The sequence below is a fragment of the Vanacampus margaritifer genome, chromosome 6, assembly GCF_051991255.1.
Source record: "Vanacampus margaritifer isolate UIUO_Vmar chromosome 6, RoL_Vmar_1.0, whole genome shotgun sequence".
In the NCBI taxonomy this organism is placed as follows: domain Eukaryota; kingdom Metazoa; phylum Chordata; class Actinopteri; order Syngnathiformes; family Syngnathidae; genus Vanacampus; species Vanacampus margaritifer.
The window spans coordinates 28,241,992-28,261,658 of record NC_135437.1 but is presented as its reverse complement, the minus strand read 5'-3'; the positions used below and the strand labels follow the sequence as shown (position 1 = coordinate 28,261,658).

Sequence of the window (19,667 nt, the reverse complement as noted above, 5' to 3'; positions counted from 1 at the left end):
AATTCTGCTTGTGGCCTTAAAATAGGCCTGACATTTGATAACTCTGAGCAAATATGTTTCACGATATCACGGCGTTGCAATTCCATCTGTAAAATGTATTATTTTGAAATGTTTCAGTAAATAACAACATTCTTGCCATTAAGTCGTTAAGTCGTTAACGATAAAAAGTAGTAAAAGTACTTATTTCTCTGGCCTTGAGTGGCTTCTTCTCGGCTTTGTGAAGTACATCAGAGCACAAATGAACTGATGCTAACCATGCTAGTTAGCTGCCTTGCTAGCGAATCTTTCGTTTTTCTTTTACAAATTGAAGACATGCTAACTCTCGTGGCTCGTCGCAAACTTTAAATTATCTTCAAGACCGTGTTGTGGTAATATTTATTTCTCTGACATTGAGTAGCTTCTTCTCTGTTTTGTGAAGTACATCAGAGCACAAATGAACTGATGCTAGCCGAGCTAGTTAGCTGCCTTGCTAGCGAGTCTTTAGTATTTCTTTCACAAATTGAAGACATGCTAAGTCTCGTAGCTAGTTGCAAATGTTCATTTCAACACAGTGTTGTGGTAATATATTAACATCACCTTGAATTTCTCAAAGACTGAAGACTGGAGCTCTTGTAAATGTGCGATCATATTCAAGTATTTTCCTTCTCTAAAGGTATAATGTACGGTATCTGAAAAATCGGCTCCAGTAAAGTAACCCAAGTGTTTGTACTTGATTACATCCCGCCACTGTTATTTTGAGGAGGGTGACTGAATCGGTACGGAGGCGGACCCATGACCAGGAAAGAAGGAGGGGGGGGGGGGAGGGGGGGGGGGGTAGGTTGGACCGGACCTGCAGCAAATATGGAGTGTGAGAGAGGAAGAGGGCGGGCTGACGTGTTATAAAAGAGAAGAGCTGGAGCTGAGAGCTGCATGATGATTTCAACGCAGAAGGAAAACAAGCCGGAGCATTAAAGCCTCTCCAAGCTGACTTGTGTTGACCTTCTGCTTGCTGGACTTTGCAGACGTTCAAAGCGGATTGCCTGTTTGCTTTTCCCGCTTCTGAGGAAAAAGAACCCTGAAAGAAAGTTTTAACGTTTGCTCCCGTATTCGCAAACGTCACCAATGGCTGCCGTGCGTCCGATACTCACGGAGGCGTCCGGCTTCCACGTCCTGCCGGCTCACCTGATGGCCTCGGCCATGGAGGAGTTCCCTCAGCAGCTGCCCGTGCCCAAGGGCCCGTCCAGGGGCAAGAGTCGCTCCCGGCGACCCCGCGAGGCCCGCTTCAAAACCCAGCCGGTCACCTTCGCCGAGATCGCCGAGGTGGTGGAGGAGGAAGGCTCGTCGCCTCTGGAGGAGGAGCGGGCGCGGCGCTCCTTCTTGCAGTCCCTGGAGAACCTGAGGAGGAGCACGCAGACCTTGCACTGCTCGCCGGCCGCTCGCCATCAGTGCGCCCCGTCGCCCACGCAGGCCAGCATGGACTCCAGTGACTCAGACTCCACCCAGTGAAGTTTCTGGGGGGGGGGGTCAGCAACCCTTGCAGTTCTTCTTGACGGAGCGCGGTTGAAGTGAACCAAACGGCGGCAAAGTCCGCTTTTAATCTCCACTAACATCAACGTGCGGCACGCGGCGTGCAGACGCATCAAGCGGCTCGTGCTGTGTAGTAGCAGGTGGCGCTGATTTCAAGATGTTTTCAAATGTATGCTCTTTAAGTTTCTTTGTACAAAGACACGGTAGAAAGCGTTTTAGTTCACCTGACTTCTGTGGAAATCAAAGTGCGGTAAATGGGCGCCCTCTAGTGGTTTGCCAAAGAATCACTGAAATGTTCAAACGTGTATAAATGACAGTTACTTCAACTTTTTTTTTTGTTTTAAGCGGTATCTAACAACACATTTGGATTTAACCATTTAGAAGAGTTTGTTTTCAAACACATTTTAGGTAAAAATGTTGAATTTTATGTGCATTTATTAACGTCATATACAAAGAAACCTAAATCGCATACTTCCAACAAAGACAGTATAAACCTTGCTCTTTGTTTTCAAATGTATTCCTTTTCTACTGTAGACTTGAAAAATGGCACATTGGGCTCCTTTTTTTTAAAGGCAAACCAGTGATATTTTTTTTAAATTGATGTTTCTACTTGTAGAAAAGCAAAACCAGCTATTAGCCACGCCACTAATGTTGTAAATAGCGACTAAGCGACACAGTGGCCTGCTCGTCACTCAAGTGTTCCGAGGAGTTCACGCTCTTGACAGTGAATGGAAATGTATGAAGAAAAGATTCCTTTCTAAATAGAAACAAATATATATTTATTCTTTTCATTTGCTCATAACCAAATGTGGACTTTTGACTTCGCTTCTGACTTGTGAAGTCGCCTCGACTTTCTAAGACAACTGCAAACCTTTCCACTGTGCTTTATATTTAATATACTTTATATGAAATACCATGTTTGTCATAAGTATTTTAATAAATATTTTCAAGTATTTTGAGTTTTCCGACTTGTTTGTTGAAACCTGGCACGCAATACTTTTATCAACTCGAATCTTGAGCAAATGACATATTTTACATTGGGACCTTGAGCATTTCGTTGTTCTGCATGGCACTATACATCGCTTGCATAGATAGTGAAGAAAAAGAAAAACCGACTTATTGCTGATCCTATTCACGGTCAGTGGTATTCAATGATAAACGGTCACTTAAATGAACTTTGGACACTGACCCCAAAAATAAGGTTAACCGAGTTTAACTCTTACAATATTATACAATGTAAAGGACAAAAACATCCAAGTCATTCCAGATTTGGAGGATATTTTCTGTCACACATACACACAAATTCCCCATGAAATTTCAAATAATCCATGTTCAAAATAAAAAACAGAAACATGCACTTGTTATTGGAGTTAATTAGTTACTTAAAATAGCAAAAAAAAACATAAAATAGCTTTTTTTCCTCCTGTAATGCCCCCCCCCCCTCCTTATTTTAACCAATTGACATACTGCTTTAATTGGAAGAGATAAATCAGGATTGGCTTTTTTGGGTGGGGAGGGTGTCGCGTTGATTTCTCCTTGTTATTGTTAAACATTTTGCTTTGTCGCATATGTCATTTGTAACAATGCAAAAATAAAACCTTGTTAGTAAAAACTTTTTATCTACAACGGCATATTAAGGCCACGTATAAATATTAGGTTTTTTTTAGAGGATGGGGGCAATATTCCGAGAGAAAAAAACTTGCAAATTTGACACTTCATAAAATGGCAAATTTGTGACTTCATAAAATGGCAAATTTGTAAGAAAAAAACTTTACGAGAAATAGACGTAGCCTAGCTATAGTTTAATGTGAGGATTCGTTGGTGGGTAACGGGACACTGTTTAGAAAATAAAAAGGCAGGATGAACACGGATTCATTCTTAATTGAAACTTTACTCGTCATGCACGGACGGCAGCTAGAGCGACAACACTTCCTGATCCCCAATCAGCTGACTAACACTAACCAATCAGAAGCTAGCATACTTTAGGTGAATGACGGAGATCAGCAAAGTCGACACATCAACTTACCTACTTGTACAGAAAATACCAAAATGTATGAATGTTTAAATAGTAATTCTGGAAACATAAATGTACAAGTAAATATTTACTTTAACAAATTAACTTAAATGCTTGATCATCAGGGTGTGGACCTACGCTTCAAAGTGTGAATGCTTAACATGATATGGTTAAAGCCATTACTATCTCCCTATTTGAAAACCCCACCGAAAAGTATTGGCACAAACATTCAAGTCGTACGCTACGTGTATCTTCCGTAAGTTTCTGAGTTTTTTTCTCGTGAATCTGCCACTTTATAAAGTCGCAAATGTACACGTTTTTTTCTCAGAATATTCAACCCCACCCCCTCTCTAAAAAAACTTCTATTATTTTTTTTTTTTTTAGCTGTAATAGTGTCTCACTCAAACCAATGCAACCCCGTTACTCATATTACTAGATAGACACATTCATACCAACCGTTTTCTTAGTAGATACTTTTCTTTTCTTTTAGCAATTAGCATAACAGTTAACACAGTTAGCATGTAGGCAGAAGGGGGGAAAAAACTTACATTAAGGATACATTCAGCAATATCTTCAAAAATGTACTGTATGTGCTGCTGCCACACACCCAAAGAAGAAGTTGTCAAACAGAAAAGTGATTGTTAATGTACATACAGTACACGTGCAAGGTTGTTGTTAACGTCAACTGCTGTGTGATGCGTATAATGTCAACGTTGAATGTTGACCTATTGACCCGCGGTGCCTCAGCCAAGGCTGCTGACGCACCGGCCGCCATTTCGCTCAGTGTTGTTGTGAGTTCTCTGCCGGCACAACAAGCAGCTTACTTGCAGGTGACGCATTTTGGCGATTTTAGGTGACTTTTTGCCAAACTTTTATACATAATATTGAGTTTTTGTGGGAGCTTTTTATGCTGCAAATTCGTTTTTGTATGAATGCCAATTGATGGACTTAATAGTTTGGGGTTTTACACTTCAATTTAACGGCGTGCTTGCTGCCTGTATAAAAGCAGATATTGAATGTGAAGTGATGAAATTTATGTTTACCATTTTGCGACTACAATGTGACTGTACGTTGCTTTAAAAAAAAAAGGTGAATGAAAGACAGTGATAGATATTATAACATTTTTAATTCTTCATTTCATATATTAACCATTGTTACACATTATTAACATTTTAATTCTTTATATTCACCTTGTCGAAATGTTTTGTGTCCTGTGCAGAGCAGATGGTGTTGATTTCGGTATAATCTGACCTTTAGCTGGGACATACTATTTAGTCTAAAAAAGTTCCTTCTCAGCGCTTTGTGCGAAAACACATTTGGTCCTTGAGAACAGAATCTGTTTCGAACACGCACTCCTGACTCTGTTTTCGCCATCTGCTCATGGAAAAGTACCCAGAGAGTATGTTTTGTCTACAAATGAAAGAGAGGAGGTCTTTTAACTATAAGAAGCCATTGTACACGCGGAAGAGACACATTTCGACGCTCTGAATCCCACCTGTTTAAGTGATGAATTAGAGGCTGTTTGAGTGTCCAGAGATCTCTGTTAGATTAAAAAATCATTTTTGCAAAGGTGTTTTTTCTTACATTAAATCTGTCTTCAAATTTTGGAACACGCAAAGAGGACAAATAATTTTATTCCTCTTTCAACAGCTAAAGCAATTTTATAGTTTTGTCATTACTAAATATTTATCTTGACTTCATCATTAATTCCCACAAAATGTAATTTCATGGAATCAGCTGACAAAAAATATATATATATCAATTTAGGTTTGTGTGTGTGTTTTGTTGTCGTGTTACATTATAGTGCGCTATGCTACGCTACGTTTTATGTTTGCATGTAATCCAAATCTGCATAATGCATAATCCATCTTTGCTTTCCAACATCGCTACTTACCTCTTGTGCCGAGCAGATCTCACTGACCTCTTAAAGGCAAGAGATGAAAATGTTGAGAGAAGTAGCACGACAGAACCCCCGAGATGACGTCCGCGTGACAAACGAGCAGCGTCGTCATTGGAAGTTGGAACGATCGGTACATTTTGTTCTACTAACAGACTGAAGGGCTGCAAAGCATTAAAGTGACTCCTGTAAATACGTGACTGTCTTTTACTGCCTTTGATATTTCCTGCTACAAATCGGGCTATGATGACACCAGTGAGTCAATGAGTGCTGAAGTTTCTGACGCTTTAGGAGACAAGTAAACGCATCGCCTCGTCTCCTACAATTGCGGATAAAAGTTGCCACCAAGTTTGATCCTTAAAAAAAAAATATATATATATATATATAATTAATACCACAAAGAATCATCTACAAGTCATTCATGTTAAATCAGTGTACTGTACTCATTACCAATATATTTAAATGTGACTTCTTCTGATAAAAGTATAAAAGTACAAGATGCACTTTTAGAAACTTGTTTGGGTCCCTCATTACAACGCAAAGTGAGCAAAAACAGGAAGGAAGTGCCTTGTTTTGTTTGCAGATGTTGTAGCCTAATGTTTGCAGCGAGGACATTCTGGTCCAGCCAGGGATTTATTTTTGGTCCGTAATCATAACAGACGTCACTGCCTTTTCATTTTCATCTCATTACTGAGTGTGGCGCGTATTGAAAAGAATAATACCGCTGAGGACAATGTTTGCTTTGAACGGAGATGCTCGCTGATTGTACTTGACGAATGGAGAACAAAAAGGCGACACTCTCACCTTCTAATTGAATTTTAATGACTGCATCATTCTTATTCATAGGCTTGTCTGATTGGTGTCCGTTCATTAAAATGTGCATGAAAGCTCAATAAAAGGCCTACAAAACAAATTCAATATTGTTTTTCCATTGTGGGTAAAAACTGGAAAATATGTCACCCAATTTACATGTTTAACAAATTCAAATCAGACATATTGTACAATATGAATTTGCTTACCACTAAATAAAAATGCTGTAAATAATAATAATACTAGAATTTGCTTGTCACATTTTTTTTTTAAATACACAACTTAGCATTTCTGACCTACATCCTGTTGCCATGTTTTCAGGGAAAGGCCACGTGAGAATCAGCAAGCGGAGAAAAACATTGGATGCCTCCTCCTTCCACCCCTTTCTTGTTTCTTTTCTTCCCTAAGCTCTTCATCCCCCCCTGCTGCTGAAGAAAAATAATAATTATGGATGCAAATTAGTGGTTGACCCACTTGTGCTTTGGCTGCTCCAACTTCACCTTTTGTGCGACATTTTTAAAGCACAGGCAATACATCCATCCTTCTTCTATCGATCTTATTTGGTTTCAGACGGTGTTCGGCCGTCGCTTGAAAGTGACTCTGGATCTTTGCCCATCGTTGCTTGCCATGTCATTGTTGGACAAAAGTAATGTGGGGGTGGTTAATATATAATTAGCTAAGTGAATTATTTACGTGGTTGTTTAAGCAGTGGTGGTAAGCCCTCCAAAGATTTGTTTACAAGCTATTAAAAAGTCGATGTACCATAATTTGCCACCTTTGAAATGCAGAGAAAATGCTCAGTAGTCTATTTATGTCAATGGACTTTATTGGGATAAATTATTGCTTATTAAAAAAAAAGAAGAAGTCATTAATATCCAAATTAACAGTGAACTATGTGAACGTGGCCCCTCATATCCTTCTTTTTTTATGTAAGTGACCTTTACAATGAAAGGTTTTCTAATCTATTACATGTACTGCACTCATAATGTTCGAAAAATAATTGTTAAAATATTTAAAATGGAATATTAGTTGGAATGTTACGTCACAACGTTTTGTATTTAAAAGTTAAAGACTGGGAGGTGCCTGTTGCCCCTCATTTGGCCCCACAGTGTCATGTCAACGTGACCGAGGGTAGATGCAGCCTATTACACTTTGGCAGGTGACATCTGACGAATAGCGACATAGTAACCGCACACCTTTGGACCAATGAGGTTGTCACTGCTAACAGATTCGGCCAATAACATTCGAGGAGGCGGGCTTTCGTTCAAGGGGCGCGAACGGTTAAGAACCTACGAGGATGAGAAAATGGCGAACACCGAGTAACTTCGATAGTGGAAATTGAGTGAACTTAAAACCACTTTCGTGGCACTAATTGAAATGGAAGTGAGATTATTTTCAATGGGCTATGTTTTTTGAAAGAACGACAAACGTTGGACATGCGAATCTGTAACGGTCGAAAATGTATGGATATGTCAACGTGAGTCGCGGTAACCAAGATGTTAGCTAGCTAGCTAGCTAGCTAGCATGAAAACAACATTAGTTTCGCTAAAATGTCTTTTACACTCAATGGCGGACATTATCGTACAGTGAATGGATTGATTTGAGACACAGTTGTATTGTGACCTAATTTAATGGCGTGCCGTCGAAGATAAAGCTGTTTGACGGAATGGCTTTACACAACCTAGTGTTTGTCGTCGACTTGGATTTCGGAGATCAACAATCAAGCGATCAGCGAGACGTCAGAAATCATCTTTTAAAACGTGGGATTTTGCACATTTTGTTGCACTTCGGCTACAAGTATGGCTTCGACAAAGTGCGCTGGGGTTACAAATTCTTCCAGTCCAAGACCGGCCGAGGTGCCAGCCTCATAACGAGGGGCTCGGACTTCAAGGAGCTTCGCCACAAAACATTTGAGGACTTCATTGTGGAATTCGATACCAAGTTTGACGGGAGAGATCAACAATGCGCGTCCCAGCATTGCAGCCAGTCTGCCTCCGTGCAAAACGCCCTCAAAGAAATTCTGCTCGACTTCCAATGGGACCGACCAGACATCACCTCTCCCACCAAACTGTCCCTGAGACCCAGGAAGACGAGCCGAGCTGCACATGTACCAGAGGAAGACCATCTTGCAAACCACGCCAAAAATGTGGTGTTTATCGTGGCAGAGTGTCCACGAAGCTGGACACAACTGGTGGACTACCTCTGCGTGAGGAAGCTTGACATGTATGCGGATGTGTCTGAGCACATTCTATCTAAAAGTATCCAGGACATGCTGCTTCAGAGGCAGGTTGCCTTGCACTGGGTGGACAGTACATCACATGGAAATGTAAGGAACCAACCTACAGAGGATATACAACACAGTGTCCAAACTTTTTTTCCCCCTCATTAGTTTGTGATAGGCTGCAAAGCATCTGAACCGGAGTTTCTCCTTGTGATCTAGTGAACGTATCATCATCATCATCATCATCATCATCATGTTTTCATTACAGGAGGTGCAATGTGGTGACCACTTGGGCTTTGCAAAGTTAGCCCAGGTCTTGGCGCTTGCATGTGGCAAAGTGATCCCAGCAGTCGCACTGTTGGACCGCCGCTGCACTGCGAAGACGGACTGCGGCATCGAGAGCGAGAGTTTCCCATTCCGGTCCAGTCTTGGATATTTGCTGTCTTCTGAAAGCCAGTACCGCCTTGCTTTTCCTGTCTTGGAGGCCACTCTGCGACTAGACACAGGTAAATATGTTTTTGTGACTGTGTGTATGTAAACCAGATTGGCACACAATAGAGCACAGACCTCCGCCATGGCCGACAACAAGCCTAAAAAACGTTGCAAAATTTGGAGCCGCACCAAATTGTACACTTTCATTGAAAGCCACCCTCTTCATATGCTTGATTTTGTGTTTTCTGTTGGTGAATTAATTCCTCACATTGACTAATACAACAAAATAAGACAGTGAAACTATTTGGATTTATGCTGAACTCGGGTTGGTCTTTCCCCTGTATTACAGTGCTTGTTGCTCTACCTAGACACAAAATAGATGAATTACAGTGTTCAATTCTGGGGGGTCATGTTAAAATTGCAACCAAAGAATAAAATGGCACAATCTGACTTGCGCTCTTTTTCACATTCAGGTGATGTCGTTCAGAGTTGTGCTGTGACTCTCGAGCCGGTGTCTCGCAGACAGGCACTTCTCGCCCCGGGCGTGGAAGTGTGTCTGAAGGGTGTGCTGCAGGGCTGGGCTGTATCATCATTGTCGCACACCTCAACAGAGTCGTGGCTGCTTCAATGCTCCAACACCAGCGAGCAAACTGCTGCTTCCTTCCAGCACACATTAATGGCGCTGTCTACTCATTCGCTGCACATGGTGAGCAATCAAATTCTTTATTTACATATCTGGTTACACACAGTGGTGTCAGTATGCGCAACATTGAGACACAAAATCAAATCAGACATTGCATTTGGTTTAGGATTTGATAAAGGCAATTGCACGTTTAAATTTATTTAATTTTTTTGCATCGACACCTCCCAGAATGTTTGGCAGACTAAATGCACCCAGTTACATCTCTATGCAACCAATGTGTCACTTTGAAATCTAATTGGCGAATCATTTCTGCTTGTTCCCCCCCCCCAGTTTGCTGAGGTGTGCCATAGCGGCCAGTCGTCATCGGCCGTCCTCTCCCCTCTGTCCAACTTTTCTGCTCTGCTCACCGTCCTTCAGCCCGCCGCCACTCAGCACCAGCACTTTCACAACACTGACATCATTTCCACTTCCAGCACAGCTCAAATCTTAGCTGACCTTCCGGAAGTCGTCAGCAGCGTGCTGGGCACCGTATATGACATGATGGAGCAAGACGATGACAGCTCTGATGGTAAGCATAAGATCTTCCATTGCTGGCTGATGTTTTTGGGAAAATTGTCAGGCAATATCAAACTATGTGCTGCATGGAGATTGAATGTATTGAAAACAAGTAAAAAACTTTCAGCTAATTTAATGTTTCCTGTTACTTTTCTCCTTCAGAGCAGCCAAATGTTCCTTATGTGGTTCCCGAGTGGGCCCAGCAGGAACTCGGTCATTGCTCACCGAGAGTCGGATTGTTGGAGACTTGGTTTCCTCATTCAGATCACTCAGGAGTCACTTCCCATTTAATGGAGTCATTCAGGTAAGGACAACAAAAGCGCCCGTGCATTAAATGTTACACTGGCTTGAACTTTATGTGGTTTAACTCCCACTTTGTCAGGTTGCTTCATGCAGCGCCTGACCAAAGTGAAGAAGAGGAGCTTCTCCTGCAAGCAGAGCTGATCGGCGATCTGGCAGATTTGTATCAGTCGTCAAAGGGCGCCAATAACAAGAGGGGCAAGAAACGTAAGAATGCCAAATGGATACAGTTCACATGTAAGCACAGCGTAATGTGACTTTTTTCCTCTTCAGGAGGCACACAGCGCACTCCGGTGAAGCAGAAGATGAAGACCATGAGCCGCTCGTTGCAGATGCTCAACGTGGCGCGACTCAACGCGAAGGCCCAGAAAAGCCAAGCTGACGCAGAGCCGTCTGCCACGTCGGAGGGAAAAGCGGCAGAGAGACCGGCAAAGAGACGCTGGAGTGACAAGAACAAAACCGAAAGAGTCGACGTCATCAGTCAGTATCTCAGTCAATACAAAACACCGTCACCACCAACTCTAAGAGACTTTATTTCTAGATTGTATATCTAAATGTTGTTGTAGGCCACTATACAAAACAACATTGTCCTTAATGAATGTACTCTAATCGATTCTAATGACAATTTATGCCTAAAACTTTTTGACAAACAATTCTTCAGAATTAAACACAAATGTGTTGGACTGAAAGGTTAAATACCACTTAACTTTCCAGTGATTATTTTACTTATCATTACACAAGTCACTGGACTAAAGAATAATGAAGTTATGGTAAAAGAAGCTACCATATGGACTCTATATTCAGTTGTAAAGCTACGTACATACTTTAGGGATTGTTAAAGCTGGGCAATTTAAGTTTATTGTGAAGACCAAAAAAAATCATTCTCATAATTTTTGTGGAAGTTGATGCAAGCTAATGCTCTGGGAAAACAATCTTCGTGGGGGATAGAGACAAAAATAATAATAATTGACAACTCCTAAAAAAAATGTATAATTTCCTATAGATGTCAAGAGATGGCAGCAAAGCACTGTAAAAAGCTCCTCAACTCACTTAAGCAGTTTTTTTCCTTTTTTTTTTTTCAACGTGGCACCAAAGTCATACTTTGAAATTGATCCGAGCTTTGAATTTATCACAACAACCTCTTAAATTTGGGAATTCATTTTAAGGGTTAAGCCTCACATCCCAGCTCATTATTCAGGATGGTGTAAGGCAAAGACATCACATATGCAAAAGCTGATCCTAATTCACGTAATGTATCTACTTCCCTTGTCAGCCTTCACCAGTACAGCCGAGTTGTTGTCCCACGTGCAATCCATCTATGCCAAGAGCATAGCAGAGAGTGACTCATCTCTCCTCGCTGGTGGTCAACAGCTTTTAACTGCAGTTAAAACTTTCCACGTGTCACAGTCTGAGCTGCAGGTGAGATGTGTATTTATTTATTTATTTTTGCAACATTTTGACAATTAATGTGAGCGACATTTTCGTTCGGTGGCTCTTGCCTAATGTGTGTTTCCCTTGCAGGTCAAGAAGACCCTTCAGTTTTCCCAGCAGCACCTTCTCAAGAGCAGCAGATCCATCAGGCAGGCTTACGGCTCCACTGCTGATGTGGAGAGCAAAGTTCGAGAGTGAGTGTCTGCGGATTTGTCCACTTATGCAATCACACAAATGTGCAACAATCCTGAAAAATCCGTAAACTGTTCCTCTTTAAATGCTTGTAGTGCACATTTGTCTCCACTAGGTGTCAGCTCCAGGCGCTGCTCAGGTTGGAATTATGCAGACTTTTGTCCCTTGAGGAGGAGGCTGATGTTCTGGATGCTGAACAGATGGCAGAAGAGGTAGAGAGAGAGGGTTACTGTTTTGAATAGATTGCATAAACATGCAGCTATGACATTAATGCTTCACAGCACACGTTTTTTTTCCAAAAATAAAGTAATAGCTGTGGTATTGAAAATAATCAAATACTGTCATGGACTTGTCATGTCACTCAATCTCTCCATTGATTGTGTTTACTCATGCAAAATCTGTTTGTTCTTAAGGTGTCTGAGATGCTCAGAATTATATCCCTAACAAAAGACCCAGCATGCCTTGCAAGGTTCCTTGAAGATGAAGTCCTGCCAGCGTAAGTCTTTTAAGAATCTTGCAATTGTCGTTTCCCCTTTATACGTCTACAATTCGGGCTTTAAGAAACACTATCAATATCTTAACTGTTTCTAAAAGGGGAACAAAATCTGTGAATGGCCGAATCACCGTGTGTCAATCCGAGAGTATGCGGGATCATCGATCACCAGTCATTATTGGATTGGAGTTGTTTGAGAAAGCTTTTTAACCGAAGTCTCCTATTTTAGGTTCTTGACAGCCATCCCGAGGGTCCTTGCTGATATTTACAACAGTTTGGGCACGCAGCTGCCCGAGGCTTTGGTGGCCGTCCTTCCCACGGACTTCTTTAGCGACGAGTCGCTCGCCAAGGACAGCGTTTCCCCGTCGGCCTCCTCGCCGCGCCTCTCTGCACACGGCTCGCTTTCCAACTGTAGCGATCGCCTCCTGGACCTGCGTAGTTGCTCTGCTAACAAAAGGAGGTCAGAAGAGGGGTCCCATTATGTTTTTTTATTTTGATTTTATTTTTTATTATTGTGATGTTAAATTAGCCACATTGTGTATTGTCTTTCATACATTTGACATATTTTAGGAATAATGTTATAACAGGTCACTGACCTTTAAAGACTTGCCTTCCAACTTGAATTATCATCAAATGGGTCTGAACATGTTTTTACTACTGTAAGCATTCAAGCACTGTTTTTTGTTTGTTTGTTTTTGTAGGAGCAGGAGGCTGACTCGTCATTGCAGTATGACCGAATCCTCACAGAGTCTACGCCAGATAGAGATGCCTAAAAGGACAACACGGGCCGTAAGACCAACCTAGAAAATTAATTAATCATAAACTATTGCTATCTCATTTGTTTTGTGATCAAACTTTCATGTGTAGAATCTGCTCAAAGGTATTTATTTTTGGCTAACTTCCATTTTATTCTGTTTCCATTAGTACAAACCAAAAGTCTTTACAGCTCAGGAGAAACCAGCAGCAGTATCACAACCTCAAAAGCAACAAGCACATGGTAGGATTTGCTTCTTGTAACATTTTGCTGAAATTTGGAGCCGTACTTGACAGGAAGTTGCCAGATTGTCTGTTTGTGATTTGTCTCAGAAGTTACCAAGGTGAGAAGAAACCTTTTCAATGAAGAGGTTGTCTCTCCGTCTAAGAAGAGCAAACTCCCGCGGAGCCAGTCCGTCTCCGCGGTGGAGGGACTGAAACGCAAACGATCTCCCAAATCTGATGGTAAAAATCTGAGCAATTAACGCAGCTTTTGTTGCACCTCTACAATAGCCAAATTCATATTGAAATTGTTTGTTCTTCAGACAGGCACAGACTCATAACAAACAAAGTGTGTGAGACACCCCACCACAAGCAGGTGTCCAATCGGCTCCTTTATCGACAAAAAATCGGCCGGTATGTGTCATCAAGCAATTATCCTTAAATATTTGGTTAAAAGTTTTATTTGACTGCTACATTCCATGTCATTTTGTGTCGTATCCATAGAAACTCAGTCCTGAGTGAGGATTGTGTTGTGGAAGAATCACCACTAAAACCAGCGGAAGGTACGAAATTAAACATTTGGCATTGCAACATAGTGTTATTTTGCTTGGAGATGATCGGAAATTTCCCTTTTTATATGTTGCTGTTTCGGCAGAGGTCAGAAGGAGCCCGAGGATAAAGAGCTTTGCCAGGAGACACTCAAACAGCTTTTATTCAAGCTCCCAACCGCGTTCCTGCAACCTGGAGAGGGCGCTGTCCACCTCCCAGCTTCCGCTCAGCGAAGGCAGGACCACTGACGTTAACATCAAAAAAATTCGGTCTCCCATGAGGCTTCTTTTTGGGGCCGCCGAGTCTCCCGGTCGTCCTTCCACTTCTACAGGGTCAACTCGGACCAGCAGGACTCGGCTGTCTACAGACTGCAGCGTCTTTGAGGTCAATACTTTAGTGGATTGACTTAGGAGTTTATTTCGTTCCAAGTATTCACTCGTAACTCAAAACATTTTTACACAATCTATTTGAGCTGTCCCAAAAACAGGTACAGACATTTTGAAGCCTATTTTTTAATAAGACATATAACACTCTATGGTATTTTACATTATACAAACATACAGTAATAAAAATATATATATTTGTAAAGGCCATGAATTCTAACTGTCCACCAATGTCTTCTTATCCTGTGTAGAGTCCCAACAAGACACCAGAAAAGACGCATGGAAAATGCGGAGGAGACGATTTTGGGAACCGAACACCGAGAAACCCCCAAACTCCAACTTCTTCCAGGCTGCGTGCTCTCCCTGGTGCCGAGAGCCCCGTTGGACAACTCGGCATGGCTCTGAGGGGCAGTCCTTTCAGATCTCCTGCCAGAAAGACCTTGGTGGTGGAGACGCCCACGAAGCAAAGTCCTCTGACCAGCCCACTGAAGGGAATTCTCAGGACTCCAGTCAAGACCTCAACGTCCAAAACTCCCAAAAAGATGGTCACTTGGTCTCCGTCCCCACAGAAAAAATGTGTCGCGGCAGACGGTTCCGCCACTTTCAAGACGCCCGAATCACCTTGCATCGCATCTCATAGTTCACCCAGATTGTTGAAGACACCCGACAAGTTCAACAGCCCACCAAAAAGCCCCAGCAAGAAAACGGAGACTTTCGAGACTCCTGAAAAGACGTGTCCACCACCACATACGTTTTCTTGTCGGGTAAGCCTACAAAGGATTTCACCAAAAGCCACCACTAGGCCTCGCAGCAGGACGCCCAGTCCAGTTTACCAAATGGCTACTCGGTCCAGACGAACACCAGGTAAAAATCCAAAGACTGCCTCCCTCTGTAAGCAAATTTTAGCAGCTTTAGTGGACCAAACAGCCACGTCTCCAGAAACCGCACTGACAAACACAAGGTCTGGACAAGTTGCTAGAACCACTCGTAAGAACTCAAGATCCCAGATGGATGACAGTCTTGCTGCCGTCTCAAATAAAGAATCTGTTTTCATTCTGGAAAGCAACGAGCAAACAGATGAGACAACGGCTGAAAGTGTTCAAACCTCTCAAATTGAGACGAGTTCTCAATCGGATTCTCAACTGCTGGACTCTTCACAACTCAACTCCACTACAGACGACAGTACTGACATTGTGGACGCGTCTGTGGTGAAGACGCAGTTTAGCGGCGGCCTCAGGATGAATATTAGCTTTTCTCGCAAGTCTTCAAAATCCAGTGGGGACGTTTTGACAGAGGCCCCGTTCTCCAGAGCTCCAGCGCAGGCGCAAGGTACGCCCACTCGCAGCTACGGCTTCCGCCAGACGCCCGACCGCCAGCAGCGGGAGGCAGCCGCACGTCTGGGCTACGTGAATGAATTCTCCAGGGTCTCAACCCCCAGAGGCCCAACGAGGCATCGGCAGCCAAAATGCTCGGCTACGCCAAAATCCACTTCCTATCAAGTAGAAATGGAAATGCAAACGTCTGGGATTCCCAAACTCAAATTCAAACGGACGGACTCCATGAACCTCAACGATGTTCTCGCTGAGGACGGTCCTCGACCGGGAGCTCATAGCCCTTTAGTTGCTAGTAAACCATCTCAGCTGGACAGCCCCTTGCCGTTATTCCCTAAAAACCAAGACCCTGCTTGCGTCTCGCCGTCCGTCTGTACCCACGCCACGCCCGCAAAAGGCGGCGTGGTTCAGACCCACATCTGCCAGTCCTACACCCCGACACGCCATCCCGCTGGAACCACGTCACCCATGGCCATTGCGGACGTATTCCCCCCGTCGCATTCCCCTCAGAGTGTGGGCAAGGTGACCCCCGATAACCTGAACAGCTGGCCCCGGAGGAAAAGAGCCCACGTGGGCACGGTTGCAGGCAGAGACCGTTGCCGGAAGGGCGATCTGGTAGAGGAGGCGGAACTTGGAGTGAGCAGGTTGTCGGACGTGGACGACCCCGATGAGGTCGGCGGAAAAACCACGGGCGACGTTTTCACGTCCAAACACGCCCGCTTGCCTGTAGAAGACGCGTCTCCTTCATGTCCCGAGGATGACTGGATGGCGCCTGATCCTCACCAAGACCAAGATGAAATGATGAGGACAGCCGCTGGTGGAGACGTCCTGTGCAGTAAGCTGAACCCACACATAATATTCCCGCTTCATGCTTCTCAGGCCCCGTCTTTTAAAGACATACACACTCAAAGTCACAGACACACCTATTATTTTATTTTTTCAAGTAAAATGAACCAAAATTTGGTAAGTGTGATATCTAAGTCATTTCCGAATTGTTTTTTTTACTTGCGACCACTCAAAATGTTCAGTGGCATCAGACCTATCCATACATATATAGTTTTTATTTATTTTTTATTATCATTGCATTTATTATAATGAATTAAAATTATAATATTATTATAAAATATTTAGGCCTATTTAGCACAGGCATTTTAACAAAGTACAATATAAATTGAAATGCGTCCACACCACAGACATCAGAGACATGTTGGCGAATGGTACATTAAACACCAAACGCGGGGTGAGCAACTGCAATTGCACTTAAAAATGTGTTTCCCCACATATGATAATGACAATAATAATTTTGAAATTTTGGACGGTGCCATTTTGAATTTCAACATGTTATGGACAATTGTGTGCAATTTCAGCTCACTCTGTGATTATTTTCCATATGCTTTATATTTGATATTAATATTTAAGGTCCCATAGTATGAAAATGCACTTTAGTGGGGTTTTCTATCAATAATATGCATCCCGGGCCTGTCTACAATCCAACCAGGTATGAGGAAAGTCAGTCCGCGACTTCTTTAGCTTTCTCCTCCTGTCTAAAATGTGTGCTTCAAACGGGCAGATTAAACTTCTGTGACTTAGTGATGTCAAAAAGTCGGAGGTGCACTCGACCCAGCCCCCTCGGGTTGTGGAACCTCCTCCGGTAAAGGTTTGTCACGCCCACTGAAATTTGAGAAGCTGGCTGCTCCTTTCTTTTTCTCCCCAAACTATTTTAATATGTTGAAAATTTGAATAATATGAGACCTTTAATAAAAAGCCAAAAATGTAACACTGTCCTGAAGATGGTGACCCCAAAAATAATTCCTGCATTTCACAGATATTGTCTAATATGAATGCAAATTAATGAAATAAATTGATTGATTGATAATAACAAAATCAATTTTAGCCAATTAGTGGCTGGATAATCAATAGAATACAGCACTGTGACGAAAATGTGGGAGCTGCAACCCTCACCTAAATTTAGACACGAGGTTTGCCGCCATCTTGTGGCAGCCCTCGGCAATTACAAATATTTGTGGGCCGATTGTCCCTGCTCATGGCATAGCTCAGCCCATATCCACATTTAACTGGCCTTCAGCGTATAGCAACGATTCTTTTTGAAATAATCAATTTAAAAGACACTGCTGCTCTTGTTTTCCAACAGTAGCCACACCTCCCAGCTCAGTGCTGAGGAAGCCGGTCACGGCCAGCGGGATTCTGGCCCTCACGCAGTCTCCATTGCTCTTCAAGGCAAAGCCCGCTTCCACCAGCAGGAGGACGCCTCGCTTTAAAGGTAAGACCCCCGTGACGTTGGACGCAAAGTGTCAAGCAGCGAGATTGTATCCCAGTCCCGCGTCTTGGCATGAACACGCGTCCACCTGCTCTTCAGTCAAAAGGCAAATTGTATTCAGTCTTCAGAAATCTTTCTGCCAGGAGATCAAAGGTGTACAAATCCCCAAAAAAATCATACGAAGGAAATTCGGTTTCCGACAGAGTTCCGGTCCTTCCGGTCCGGCGACGACGCGCTTATGTCAGCTGATGTTGGGCAAGAGGCTCGGTACAACCTGGGCTGGTTGACAGTCAACTGAACTACACAATGTATATAAAAAGTCTACACACCCCTGTTCAATTGCCAGTTTTTGCAATTTAAGAAAATGAGAAAAAAAACATTTTAAAACCTTTTTCCACCTTTTCTGTGATTGGTGACCTAAACAAATTAAAGATTTTTTTTTTTTCAAGGAGGCGTAGTATAAAACTGAACTTTGTTTTTTACTTCCCTCTGGAAAAGATACTTTGTTTGTAGTTGCACAAGTGTTCACACCCTCTTACAGTTGGGTAGGTGGCTGTGTTGCGAATTGGCGAATCACATTCAAACTCAAGTTAAATGCCAGTTAACGTACAATCGCCACCATTTAAAGTGCCACGGATCAATCGCAAATAAAGTTCAGACGCTCCAGTAGCTTCTCCTGACGTGTTTGCTTTCTAGCACAAGCTTGAAATGTTTATGCTCACACTGTCTGATATTTGGAACTGTGCATAATTCCCTGCACCTAAACAAACAAGAACTATGCCCCAATCACAAACTGGCTATTTGTCAGCATGTGTGAGTCAGAGTTGCATAAGATTACTGCATACAGAAATCAATCTTATCGTTGTATACATTTCCCATCAAATCACATTGCTGCGTATTTTGCAATTCTTATTTTTATGCAAATTGTGTGATTGTCGCCATTTTGTTCCTAGCATCCATCATTGATTTGAATCTTGTCTTGTAGGTATCCTTGAAGATGAGTTGGCAGGCGAGAGGAGGACGGAAGCGGACGCGGAGGTGTCGCCCTTCAGCCAAGCCAGCAGACGCGGGTGCAGCAGGAAGAGGTTGCTTCACTGACGCGGCCAGAGGTGAAGCGCACAACACGTCTCCCTTTGTCCATTGCAGGCCTTTTCAAGCTCACGCTTCAAACGTCTTGCGCATGAATGTCCCATCTGTCCACCGTTTTAGTTTTTTTAAAAATCTTCAAAGCTAAAAGCCTTTTAAAAAATCTGGAACTATTTTCTTGTCATTTTGTGTAACGTTACCATCGATTCTGGGCCTCATTTTGTCCGTGTCTTCTGTCGATGCTTATTTATTGTTGTTGTTTTCCAAATGACAAAACTGATTTTAAATCAAAAGGGAATGATTGACGCTTTTATTTGTCATGTAAATATTCTACAAAATTGTAAATAAATGCTGTTTTTCACAATTTGCTGAGAATGCTTTGTTTATGTATTCTTTATTTTCTTCATTCGTGGCGAACCAATGATGATTCATTATACTTTATAATGGCAAATGTAACTTGTTCTTCCTCAAACTTCCATGAAATTTAAAGCAGCAACGGTACATTTTAAAATCCTACCGCTAATAATGGACTTTGATCTGGGTGCGGATTCCTTGGATAGTTCACGCACAT

The 19,667-nt window shown here is 42.5% G+C and overlaps 2 protein-coding genes across 3 annotated transcripts; both read left to right on the top strand.

The window, feature by feature from the left end:
- The first annotated feature begins 898 nt into the window (after positions 1 to 898).
- On the top strand, positions 899 to 2,459 carry c6h11orf96 (chromosome 6 C11orf96 homolog). Its single transcript, XM_077569617.1, has one exon. It carries the CDS (start codon positions 1,102 to 1,104, stop codon positions 1,483 to 1,485), a length of 384 nt encoding a protein of 127 aa, XP_077425743.1. The 5' UTR covers positions 899 to 1,101; the 3' UTR covers positions 1,486 to 2,459.
- Positions 2,460 to 7,491: 5,032 nt separating this feature from the next.
- On the top strand, positions 7,492 to 19,460 carry ticrr (TopBP1-interacting, checkpoint, and replication regulator). 2 transcript variants are annotated; one of them, XM_077569418.1, is made up of 21 exons: positions 7,492 to 8,553; positions 8,717 to 8,954; positions 9,354 to 9,586; positions 9,854 to 10,091; positions 10,241 to 10,382; positions 10,461 to 10,585; positions 10,652 to 10,858; positions 11,652 to 11,797; positions 11,900 to 12,003; positions 12,117 to 12,213; positions 12,415 to 12,497; positions 12,724 to 12,954; positions 13,196 to 13,283; positions 13,419 to 13,491; positions 13,584 to 13,712; positions 13,793 to 13,883; positions 13,974 to 14,032; positions 14,125 to 14,402; positions 14,653 to 16,567; positions 17,885 to 18,013; positions 18,996 to 19,460. In XM_077569418.1, the coding sequence occupies exons 1-21, from the start codon at positions 7,894 to 7,896 to the stop codon at positions 19,106 to 19,108; spliced, it is 5,379 nt and encodes a 1,792-aa protein (XP_077425544.1). In that variant the 5' UTR covers positions 7,492 to 7,893; the 3' UTR covers positions 19,109 to 19,460. The 2 variants fall into 2 exon arrangements, with proteins under 2 accessions (XP_077425544.1, XP_077425543.1); XM_077569417.1 differs by having other exon boundaries at positions 13,581 to 13,712.
- The last annotated feature ends 207 nt before the right edge of the window (positions 19,461 to 19,667 follow it).